Source organism: Limulus polyphemus, unplaced genomic scaffold (assembly GCF_000517525.1).
Source record: "Limulus polyphemus unplaced genomic scaffold, Limulus_polyphemus-2.1.2 Scaffold149, whole genome shotgun sequence".
In the NCBI taxonomy this organism is placed as follows: Eukaryota; Metazoa; Arthropoda; class Merostomata; order Xiphosura; family Limulidae; genus Limulus; species Limulus polyphemus.
This window is the reverse complement of record NW_013665759.1, coordinates 594,229-607,485: the sequence shown is the minus strand read 5'-3', so window position 1 is coordinate 607,485 and position 13,257 is coordinate 594,229. Positions and strand designations below refer to the sequence as shown.

The following is a 13,257-nucleotide window of genomic DNA, read 5'->3' as shown; positions in this document are numbered from 1 at the left end:
ACACAGTTATTCAATTTTGCAATCTTAACCAAAAAACCTCCTTTGTGAAGTTATACTTTTAAATTTATTGAATTAACACTAATTAGATATTAGATAATAAAACATTAAGTTCCAAAACATTGTTATCTGTTTTTAATACCTTTTCTGAACTTGCAATTATTATAATGCAGTAATTATGACAATGATTAGTAACTTTTTACTTTTGAATTTGCAATAATCTAGAATCGATATATTGCTATACTATTAAACAAGCTATTATAAATGTATTTAATAACTTTTTTCTGCTTTTAACATTTGTAGCTATTTTGTAAAGCTGGGCATTTAGTAAAATTTATAATAAATTTCATTCAACTAGTTGATTATTTTCACGAGACTTGGATAATTGGAATAACAGAAAATAGCAATAATTGAAAATACTAATTTTGACTAGTTGATTATTTCTATGAGTCATGAAACTAATCAATTACGCTGAACAACTTTTAATTAACCAAAAATAATAATGAGAAATCATAATGGTAGTATTTCGATTATTTGGATAGTTGGAATTATCAAAAACAGAAATAATCAGAAACACTAAATTCAATTAGTTGATTATTTTTGTGACACTAATTCAATGCTCACAGGTAGTCTTTTATATCAATTACTCAAGTTAATCGCCCAGTTCTACTATTCTGTAAGGCTAACCTTAAATTATTTCAAAGCAGCCTCAGTATCTAAATGTCTTGATTTATGTTCTAAACAAACTGTAAAATATTTCCATGTATTCTTTACATGTATAGGTTGTAGTTTGTTCAAAAAACACAGAGACATTACTATTTAGAAAAAAAACCATTATAACAAGAGCAGTAAGCAACAATACAATTTAATGTCTAAAGGTATATACAATGAGTTATTCCATTCGCAATGGTCAGTTAAGGCTTTGTTGGTAAAACTACAAACCAAAATACATACCATAAGAAGAATGGGTAGTGTGTTGGTCAAGGCAGTGGATACTATCAGTAGGGTTTACTGGCATCTTTTGACCGCTTAAGTTGTACCTTGAGTCGTTTTGTGCCAATCTGGAACCCGTTCATTGCCTGGATGGCAGCCTGAGCACTTACAGCATTATCATAACTGACAAATCCTAACAAATAAAAGAAGAGTTAAAAGTAATAAAACTTACACTATAAGTTTTGAGAGGTAAAATAGATGCCATATAGTTTGATACAAGAAACAAGCAAGAAAGTTATATATTCTCATATTTGTTAAAATAATTCTAAATTAAAGGAAATAATTGAAAAATATCCATTTAATTACACGATATTTTTTTTTATAATCCTGTAGTAAAAGGTATTTTGTGGTTTGTTTAATCACTTTTAGATTACTAAGATTCAATTAATTCAAACTGTGGCTCAAAGTTTCATATCTTTCACTACATTTACTATGCAATTAGTTTTCCTATATCCTTACTGTAACTAAACAAATGTTATAAATTCTAACATAATATAACTTTAAGAGACATTCTAAATAAACATTATATCATTAACCAACACCTCCATGCTATTATCTTTGAACTGTACTTATTTCTCTGAAGTTATCTTTTATTCAAAATGTTGGTTAAATTGGCATAAACACAATAAATTTACGTTATTCAAACCACTGAAAAGATCCATCAAAATAATAAATGAACACAAATATTCTAGACTGAAAACATATTTGAAGTTAAAAAAGAAAAATGGGAAAATAAATTTATAAAAGTTTTATTGCTCACATAAAAAATGTTGCTTGAAATTTAGAGAAGCTTTAGTTTTTATAAGGTGTTTTAAGATGTATTTTAAACTTTCTTTGTATTTTTCTTCATATTTTCCAGTTTAATAATATCAACAAAAGGCATACCAAAACATTTGCTGAGATTAGTCTGTTTGTCAATAAAGACCTTAGCAGAAATCACATTTCCAAAAGGAAGAAAGGTTTGGGCAAGATCACTGTCTGTAAATTCCTGGGGAAGATGGTAGATGAACAGGTTGGAACCTTCGGGTCCTATAGAACACATAAAACAAAAACATTTCTTTATAGGTTTCAAATTTCAAAAATAAAGCTTTACCACTGTGATAAAAATTACTACAAATAGATGCATGTAAACATCACTATTAATGTAACTTATACATAATATCGAACATCGTATTCTGTATTGAAAAAAATACATAATCCATAAATTGTGAGTGTGTGTTTGTGTACATATTTATCTTTATTTTACAATTATTAGAACATAAAGGCATATTTTTGGACATAGAAGATCTAAAAATTATTTGAAACATAACTAACTTTATACACTGTATTGCTGATTTATGTACTTACCTTCTACTTGTTTTCCTACTGGGCTTTGAGACTGCTGTAATCCAACTTGGGTAAAGGTTCCTGGCAAGGCAGCTATAAAACAATATTACAGAATGAAGCAGTAAATTTCAACATAATATCATGTTCTACAGAGAACAAATAACTTAACAACAAGATCAGGAATCATATTGTATTCATGAGAAAAAAGCAGTCAATATGTTAAATAATACAATATTTCAAGATGAACATTCAACTGTAACTCAGTGTAGCTTTTGATACTGAAATTTCAATACGATGAGACAAAATACAAATACAAAAATGCTACTTTTTAATACCAATATTGATAAAACACTTGATAAAATTCAGATACATAACACACACACACAAATCACTGGCAATAGGTTATATATATAAAAATTTCACTAATCAGCTAAGTGTTATACATGTTTGTTTCTAGAAATAAGAAAATAAATGAAACACAATGCAATATTTAAATGTTCTCATGCTACAAATCAAAACCAGTTACAAAGTTATAAGTTCCTACAGATTTCACTGTCATTACCCACCTAATAAGTTTGATGAATTAATCCCAGTGTATCTGTTATAATGAATATTTCAAAATAGTCTAATGTATTCTTTATGACATGGTTACACATCTGCCATTTACAAATACTTCAATACCCAAAGAAACAATCTGATTATTGAATATAAAACAGTGGCACTGAAATTACACAAATTTATTCAAAATGCAAGTTTGACTGTTTTTAAAATATTTGATGCAAATAGACTTGAATTCATAATCCTGAAATCACGCATACATGTATATATCTACTCCAGATAATGAAACTTACAGGGGTACTGTTGCATTCCTGAGTAAGCCTGGGCAAGGGCATCCAAGCTTGGACCATTCGTTGCTAAACCAGTTGTGTTTCCCAGACTAAATGAATAAAATTAAATAGCATAATTAATTTTTTTTAATAATTATCAAGTAAATGGCAAATAGTTCAAAGCTAGTATTAGTCACAATTATTTATTAATTGAATGCTAATATTGTCTACAGTGAGATATTACCAGATTTAAGTTTCTTATTTGTACATTAACACCAGAAAGAGTGAGATGAGCTCTCACAAACATATGTTGATTTCTTATATGCTAATATTGTATGTACACAAAGTAATGTTATCAGATGTACGTTTCTACTTTCATACACTTGCTCTACAGTGTACTTGTACTTCAGCTCTTGGGTTCTCTTTTTATCAAATAATTTACCAAGGAGTTTATCCCTTGTATAATAGTTCATACAGTACAAAAATATATCAACACAAATAAGTAATCTACTAAAAGGTTTAACACAAAATTTGTAATCTCAAGCTGCAATAAAAATTATAGTCATTTGAAATCTGAAAGGAAAAACAAAAAATAACACAAATGCACATAACCAATATAAAAGATAAATATAAGTATGAAAATATTTCAATATTTTAAAAATTCAACTTAATTATTAAAATAAGAAATTATAGTGAAATATAAATTGCAAAAAAAATAAAGACCAAAAAGTCCACTGCTATTAAGTTCTTAAATCATACACAATATATGAAATATATATTATACTCAGTTGTGCATCTTACCCATTCATGCCAGTTAAAGTCCCCATGCTGGAGAGAGAATTTGTGGTCATTCCAAGTGCCATGCTGGACACTGGGCTCACAGAGTTCATACCACTTAGAGAGGAGTTGGCACTGGACATGTTTCCCGATATATTGCCTTGTGTGACAAAAAGGAAAGGTCATTTATAGTACCTGGTACATTACGTGACTAAAGAGCCTATATTAATAAATGTTACTTTGTTTTCTAACTGAAAGGATAACCAGAAAGACTTAGTGAATTGCAATTGAGGGTTATTTTGTCTCTATCAGGTAGATTACACCAAAAATAGATGAAAAGAAAGATACCATAAATATGTAGAAGGTACATCATTGTTCTTGTATTGTCAGAGCTGAGAGAAATAACAGACTCAAGGTTCATGCATTTTCATAAATCAAATAAATTAATGCGACAAGATTTACAGATTAAATGTTTTAAGTTTCAAAATGAGCTTAAGTTGAAAAATAAAAATCTTGATAAAAAATTTTGTATTCTTGTCAAATTAAAGATATAAATAATATAAGATGACACACATTTATGCTAAGGTTATTATAAGCTTAAAGAACAAGCAAGACTTTCTGTATGATGAGATGATACCAAATCTTCACATCAAGTTTTTATCAGTAAATAATAAAAGAAAGAACAGTAACTTAAGGAGGAATTCTCTAACAGACTTTGAGAAATTAGGATTCATTCTGCTGATTAAACTAGAATTTCTTAGCACACTTAAAACAGGCTATACAACATAATCACTTACTAAGTACACATTCTGAAGCAACAATGGAAAACATGATTTCACACGAGACCAACAAGCTTTTCACGTAATAAACAGCATGTTTACATAAAGATTGATGACACTGTATTAATCATTAATCTAATCACACCTTTCTTTAGACACCTAATATGATGGAGTAATGATCTGTTAATAACTAATGTTGTACAACAAAAGTATATTTTTTCAAATCTGTGAGTTTTTACTGGTCTTAAAATCTATTTTTATGCACTTATTATTCAGAAACTTAAAGTTTTATTTTTGATATAGTGTAATTTTCCAAATATAATATGCATTTTTTTAGAAGTTTAATATACGGTAACAAATCTAAATGTTTTTGTCTTCTTTTACAGCCAATCCAGACCATCTTTTCTGACAAGCATTGTAAATGATAACACATACTTACTAGAAATGTTGCATTTCAGTGGTATGTCTTATTAACCATCTCTGTTTCTAAGGCATAAATGAGAAATGTTTCCCATTTTCAGTACCTTTAAACATGATTTTTGAAATAAAATAATCAAGAAGCTAAGTCTTGTAATTTTTACAACTTATTTACATGCATACTAAGAAATGTTTGAAAATACAAAACTAGTTATCAGTACGTTATGTTTGCTTTTAAAAAAATACAAATTGTTTTTGGTGAAACCTTTAAATTCTGAGTCCGAATCACTGTCCTTAAATAGGTGGTGCAACTTCTCTATCATCTTATCATCATCACAGTAGCATTATTATCCCATAGGATGTCATCTTCTCAACCATTCATGTCATTTGTGAGGCAACACTTCTTAACTCTCTCACAATGAGGTTGGTCGAACTGACAGACCTCGTAAATCATTTGATACTCATTATATTTCCATACTATAACTTTTACTACAGTATGTGTATCTTCACAAAATTTGGCAGACTTTTAGTAAACATTACAAGTCTTTTGTACCCAAAAAATCAGATTTTTTAATGGAGTATTTTTTCTAAAGATTTGTCCATGAATACAGTTTTTTTATTAGTCCATGTGCAAAGAAATTTCCATGTTAAGATTAAAAATGGTTTTCTTCGTCTCACATTTCATTTGCATAATCTCTAAAACCTCCTAAATAAATTTAAAAGATTATATTTTTCACTAAAACTTTATATTTTATCTATTATTTTCTCAACTCTAACTCTATACAAAGTTGGTTAATTTCATTAAACTCATAACGACCAAAAAAATCTAAATCACCTTTTTTTTTTCTAGAATGACTTCAAATTGTAACATGAAACTACAATCATTTATCCTAAATAGCTTTTAAACTCGTAACTGCATACATACACATATAATTAAATTTTTTTTATTTCCCATTGAACTGTGTCTTAACTTCTATTCATGCCATTATAAGTTGTAAATCACTTAGCGAACATGTAGCTCATGTTACACAATGGAATTACTTTATGCACGAGCTACTTGCGAGTGTACCTCCCGAAAAATTATTATACATTTTACATAATGTAACCTTAACTAACCTAAAAAGTTTCCTATTTTCACATTTTAGTTATTTTTATAATAATAAATAAAGAATACATGTGAATATTTCAAGAAATAAAGTACTTACCTGGGTCCTTTTTTTCTTTTTTGCTGTCAATTGTACACGACACTTAACACTACTTTTTTTATACTAATGATACTACTGCATTAAACAAGTTTTTATTTAAATAAATAATGCTCCAAAGAACACATGTTAATACCATGCAAAAAGCAAAATATGTTCCATAACTATCACAAATTTTCTGGCTTTCTAACTAAGCTCATTGGTGTGTCTCCCATGGAAATAAAGCTTGAACTGGAAGTGAGACTGACAGTCTCCTGTACAGAAAACAATGTAATATAACAGTCATTTGATAGAGTAAAAACTTGGCCTTCTATTGGTTATAAATAATATGGTATTGAATGTCAGAGAGAACTACTGGAAATTTCTGAGAGAGAGAGAATGTGGTAGGTGGGCATAGCAAGAGGGGTCTGATTTTCTATTTGATGTCTCTGTACCCAAATACAATTGAAGATTACAAAAATTATGTTTTGTTCGAGTGATGACAACATTATAATGAGTACTTTATGATAAAAGAGGAATGCCTAGAGAGAAAATGTCACAATTCTTATACTAGGTGAAATTGAGGATTGTTTTTAATATTGCCTTATAAAATTAATAACTTAAAACTTATAAAATATTAAAATATGGATAACTGGCTAAGTATATATGCTATATTTATCGGTATACCATCATAAGAAAGTAGTTTAATTAAACTTTGAATGCAACTCACTAAAACTCATGATATGCGCGCAAAAGAGTTAAAGCCATGCTGATGTTATTTTAGGCTTCTTTGATCCATCGAGTAATAAGCAATAGGTCTGTACTCCAGAGTAGAGCCAATCATTACACTTTTGGGACATTTGTTGCTTAAGTGGTTGGTTGTAGCTGAACTTATCCTTTCAAAATTTTATGAATATTCTAACATTTTGACAATGTTTATTTGTAGGCTGCAATTGCAAAGATAGCAAGCATTGAAGTGAACATGCAATTAGAGATTATATGAACACTTTAATATTCTTGCCATCAAAAGGTTACTTTAACCACATATTACAAAAGTCTGAGTGCATACTATTTATGGTGTTAAGGCAAATTTGACTCTTTTGTTCATGAAGATTAGTGTGTGTATTAATATCTGGGAGCATATCATATTTGGAAAATTATGGTACTTAACTGAAATTAATCCTGAAGAGATCTATTGATAGTTTGAAAAATAAAACAAAATTACAGTTATATTTAATGTTTCTAAGGCTATTAATTTTACATATAAAACATTATAAACTGGAAAGACTAAATGACATTTTGAAAAAATTGACACCAGTCAGGTAACTTAACAAACAAAGATTAATGTGCTGTATTCCAGAACATGCTATAATGAGGAAATAATGTTAAACTAAGAACAACAGAGCTTAGGAAGTGCTAACAATCACACAACATGGTCTAACCTGATAACCAACAGTACATATCTACAAACATGACAGCACACCAAGACACTGATGAAGCAAGTACTGGCCTGAAACACAATACCAAATAAATCTTTAACTGTTAAAATCAAAGCAGGTGGGTCAATTATGAAACTGAAAACATACATGCAGACATTTCTCACCTGCTTTGACAGCTCTACCAAGGACAGCTGTGTCCCGAGGCAATCAATGAAGAGTCAACCAACCCAACCAAAAGAAGGAAAAAAAAATGTGACAGTTAGTTAGGTAAATCAAATGATTAGGGAATGTGCCATGCCATACATGGGGTAAAATGTACTGAGGTAAAACAAGCTTTCTGATCTAAATCAATAAAATGAGTACAATTTATATACCCATTTTTTCTCCATATATTATCATTACTAAAAACTGAATAAAATTTGTTATATATTTTCTTTAATAATTTCTACAATAAAAAATACTAATAACAATAAAGAAAGATACAATTATCTTGTTTGCACAAACTTGTAAAAACCTATGTTAGCTCACAATTATGAGAAAATTAAAAAGCAGCTTAAGAAAAACTATGAAATAGATGTAAATGCATAAAGTGTTCAAACCAGGATAAAGTCATGCACTTAAATTATCCAATATATTTTTATTTGACATATTCATAGAGAAAATAGGAGAGAATTCAAATAATTTATGAAAAAGTAACAAAAGCATATTGATTTCAAGATTACTGGTAGTAAGCATGCTCACTATTACCCATGGTAAACTTTCCTTGCTACAACTATGGTATCTAAATAAAATTACAGTGAATAACTAACTTGATTTAATAATTTCCAAGAAATTACAATTTAATAATGTGCCTAAACCATTCATAAAATATTTTTGGGGAGAAGAATATGAACATGCAAAGATTTAAAATTCTTTTTTGCAAACATTAAATACAAAAGTTTGTTAGATCAGTTACACTTTTTTAGTTTTCTCAACTAAAACATAATCGCAATAACCATACACACTTGTTCATGTGCTTTTAAACTATCTACAGTTAGAAAGTAACTAATATCAACACTTGACACATTTCCAGTTTGGATGAAGAGTATCTAATAAGTGCTAACACTGGAAATAACCAAGATAAAATTAATTCAACACAAACAACAACCCACAGGTCTAGAAGTTTATACACAGACTTATTTTGGAAAATAAATTACTAGATGAATGCTTGTACAACTGCAATTTAATTTTTTGTGTGGTGCTTCAAACTTAATTTTTACAAACAACCACCCAGTTCTTGACTAGAGATGAAAAACAAAAAATTTCTGTGTCAAGTAATAATTAAGCCTGTAATTATTATGCTACACAGGTTCTGAAAGGTTTGAGTATTACCTTATATTTCAATTTCATGTAAAAAATGGTTGGGGATAATGTAACTACACGTTACATTAGAAATTGAAGAAGCAAACATTTTCTAAATTAGTTAATCTCTACAATGCACTAAAGAGAAATGCAATTTTTAGTTTGTTTATTAAGGTTAAATAAGGTACTATCTCACCAAAAAACTTCTATACTAGGACTAGAATTGTGAACAAAAGACTGCTTTTTTTTTCCAACTGGTAGTAAGATAAGTTAACACAGTTAATAAGTTACTGAAAACCCTTGGTTCCTGGAATACTTGTCTAAACTCTACTTTTATATGACATACTTTCATAAAATTACTTCTTGTAAAAGTCACTTCAAATATATAATTTCATTTAATTTTTTTTTTCCCACAGAAGTAGTGGTTACAATTCAACACGATCTTCACTTACAACATATCATTAACGCTCCAGCCATGCTTTTACCTTTACTATTCAAAGTTCTTAAAAAGTGTTTACATTCTTTGATTAAATTATATGATTTAGATTTTCATAAAATCTTAAAGTCATTTTAGTCAGTTATAGAACTCTGTCAAAAAAGAATTTGAAAACTAGAAGGGTATGTTGAAGTGCTCATAGATGAGTTTTAATTGACTTTATCTTTAGGATTTTATTTTATTTTTTCTTTGTGAAAAACTAAAAATAAATAAGTGTTGCTGTGCTATTTTTAGAAATTAAATTGTACAAGTTAATTTTGGCATGGCAGGTAATACCTTCCTCTATTTACTTCTTTTATCATTTCATCTGTGTTTCAAGAATTCTGTGGCAAACTTAAAAGAAACTCCCATTTTACTTTAACAGCCTAAACTTCTTTTTTGTCAAAATTTTTACCATTATTGGCAAAATCACTTTTTCTTTTTGTGTCAGATTAAATGATTGAAGGTGTAAAATTAAAAATATTTGTTTCTGTGAGAGGTCACTTTGAGACTAAGCTGTAGCTCTCACCTGCTGCTGACAGGCCAGGAATCCCTGTTGAGTTGTTCCCTCCACCAGCAGCTGCTAATGCTGCCAGGTTTTGAACCATCATAGAATTAAGTCCAGCTATGATTGAAAAACAAACATAAATAATTATTGAGCTCAAGGTGAATTATCAGTTACTACACATGGTTTTACTTTTAAGACTATCATATGAAACTCAATTCACAATGCAGTTTTTTCCTTCAAAAATTATTGCACGATATCCCATACAATGTTTAATTATATTTATCTTAGTGTAATTACTAAATAAAATGTTTTGTAATTGTATCATTGATAATAAATTTCATAAAAATGTTCAACACAAAGTTTTGAGTTCTTTTAACATTATACCAGGAAATTTACTAATCAGAAAAAATAAAAACAGCAAAATAGTTTAAATGAAGAAGTATATGATTTAACAAGTATTATCATATCTAAGACTAGAAACAGAAACATAACAAACAGTACTGTTCACAAACATCAAAAACCAACTTAGTTTATAAATGTTGGCAATGTAATATTTTTTTATATTCTGGGAAGATACATATATTTTATGGTTGGCACACAACAAATATTTTCATTCCATGTTAACAATGTCTGATACTATGCAAAGACCCATTTAGTTCTTCAGTAACAATACCTTACCTACAGTTTAGACATAACAATATCAAGTACTTTATCTGCGTCAATCACCAGTCTCATTCTACAGTAACATCACATCTTACCTACAGTCAAAACTCCATAAACTCATTTTACCCATGTCAAAGACCCATCTAGTTCTATAGTACCAATATCACACCTAAAGTCAAGACCTTGTAGCATTTTGTCTTAGCTACATCAAAGACCCATCTAGTTCTACAGTGACAATACCTTACCTACAGTCAAGATTTCATAACATCTTGTCTAAGCCACAAAGACCTATTTAGTTCTACAGTAACATTATCTTAACTGTAAGTAAGACCTAATAATATCTAGTGCATTATATCTGTCAACCACAGTCTAGTTCTACAGTAACACCAAATCATATATACATTCAAGATCTCATAACATCTTGTTTTATCCACATCAAAGACCCATCTAGTTCTACAGCCAAACCTTCATAACATCTTGTTTTAGCCATACCAAAGACCCATCTTGTTCTATAGTGTCAATATCATACCTACAGTCAAGTCAAGACCTCATAACATCTTCTTACTTTCATGGTACATGTCAAACCCTAATTTATTTTACAGTAATATCTTGTCTACAGGCAAGACATAATATCTTCTTTTTAATGTGTTAATAACCCAACGAGTTCTACAGTAACAATATCATAATTACCAACAAAGCCTAATAACCTGTAATGTTTATATATATATATCTACATGAATGACCCAAAAAAGTTTTCCATGATCTCTACAAAATAACTTTTTATATCCAGAACTAAAATAAGCTACTATAGACTGATAATCTTCCCTAGTTAAAACTGTGGCTAAACTTTCACATATTTTATAATACTGTTGAAGTACATAACATGACAGAAATACAAATCATGCACACATATAAGCACATAAAGATCAAGCAGAAAGTAAAAAAAAAATTCTTTCTAGAATCAACACTTTTTGTGAAGCTATCTATGTATGATCAAGTTTTGTTTTTTATTTTAAAGTATATTTACTTAAATTATGCTTTTAATAATATATGGCCTGTCATTACTGCATTTATTTCATCCATCATATAATCTTCAAGCAAAAGACAGTCATTATGCAACTAAAAAACATGATTCATAATAAAAGAAAAGGGCTTACATAATTCCTACCCAACAAGTGTAAAAAAAATATGATGCAGGTATTCTTCAAGGTTTGAACACAAAATTAAAGGTTGTTTTAATTAAATGTATGTAAAAATTATTGTGGATATATTTTATTTGAAATGCCAGCACTATTTTTTACTTTAGCCCTTGTTAGGCAAAGCTGAAAAGCAAGAAACTTTTAAGATCTTTCAAAAACAGATAGAAATAAAAAATTTACAAACGTAAAATACACAAGTTTACTGTTCACTTATCAGCTTAGTGGTTTTAATTTGACACACAACTGAGCTTTCTCTCACATACACATTTCTTACAATTTTATATTTAGTTTTAATACTAACTGATGATATTTCAATGGAAAAACTAAAGGGTAAAAATCTTTGATATGTACAGTTTTATGCTTCTATTATCACAATAACTTGATATCATTTTACCAACTCCAAAGATCTTGTATTCTTCTAGAATTGTACCACACACAAAACCAGAAATAAAACCAGACAGTGCCAACAAAACCAAGCCTCAGTTCTAGCTGTTTGTTTTACTTACCAGGATTGTTGGTTATGTTAGCTAGCGCGGCAAGGCTTTGTAAGTTGGCTGCACTTAGATCTGGAAGAGGCAAGAAAGCATCTTTGTTCAGGCTACACTGACAAAAATAAAATATTGGAGAATCTAAGCATTAAGGGAAAGGATAGAAGATGGTAAGAGTTTACAAAGATAAGAATTGGAGTTTTTTTCTGAGACAATCCAAAAAAAAGCAAAGACACCACAATATCAACAAAGAAATATTCACAAATGAACAAGTGAAGAGGAAAGAGAAGAACACTGACCTGAGGAGCTATTCCCTGATGTAGGTAAAGATAGACCTGCAGTGACCCCCTGACTGGTCAGCCCCTGAAGACTCAGGGAGTTGATGCCTGAATGAATACAAAGGTTACAGACCGGACAATAAGGAAAGATCTGTACAATGGACAAACCACTAAACACAGACATCAACTCCTTGCTGGTGTTACTGAATAGTTTTTGGCTATTCTACAATATACACACTTCTACTGGTTTATAAATTACATTCATGGGATGCTCTAAAAGATAAGACATTCTATGCATTTACAAAACAGTTCTTATTAGTTTGCAAGATACAAGTTAAAGATTTTCTGACTGACCTACTGATGCAACTTAACAATGAAGTCTTGGATAATGAACAATACCAAAGGCAAATGTTTATTGATTCTCATAAATAAAGAATACTGTATTAGTCTAATAATGGCTGGAGACGGCTTGAATGGGTAATGAAGAAAAACTTTAATATAAGTTTAACATAACAGCAAATGTACAACGTTTCGACAAGGTTTTGTCATTACCTGATGATGACAAAACC

General features: G+C 29.4%; 1 protein-coding gene across 13 annotated transcripts in view; it reads right to left on the bottom strand.

Annotated features, from left to right (window-relative positions):
• The window catches only part of LOC106475719 (CUGBP Elav-like family member 2), a 446,359-nt gene that overhangs the window by 9,367 nt on the left and 423,735 nt on the right, over window positions 1-13,257 (bottom strand). For 6 of the 13 annotated variants that reach the window (XM_022380881.1, XM_022380892.1, XM_022380877.1 and 3 more), the window contains 9 exons: window positions 12,710-12,796; window positions 12,429-12,488; window positions 10,082-10,177; window positions 7,901-7,927; window positions 3,945-4,080; window positions 3,168-3,253; window positions 2,338-2,409; window positions 1,876-2,019; window positions 952-1,123 (listed from right to left, as the gene is read on the bottom strand). In XM_022380881.1, the coding sequence (XP_022236589.1) occupies window positions 996-1,123; window positions 1,876-2,019; window positions 2,338-2,409; window positions 3,168-3,253; window positions 3,945-4,080; window positions 7,901-7,927; window positions 10,082-10,177; window positions 12,429-12,488; window positions 12,710-12,796 (836 nt within the window). In that variant the 3' untranslated portion in view covers window positions 952-995. The remainder of the gene's footprint in view (window positions 1-951; window positions 1,124-1,875; window positions 2,020-2,337; window positions 2,410-3,167; window positions 3,254-3,944; window positions 4,081-7,900; window positions 7,928-10,081; window positions 10,178-12,428; window positions 12,489-12,709; window positions 12,797-13,257) is intronic. The other 7 variants (XM_022380909.1, XM_013936451.2, XM_022380884.1 and 4 more) reach the window with 6 other exon arrangements.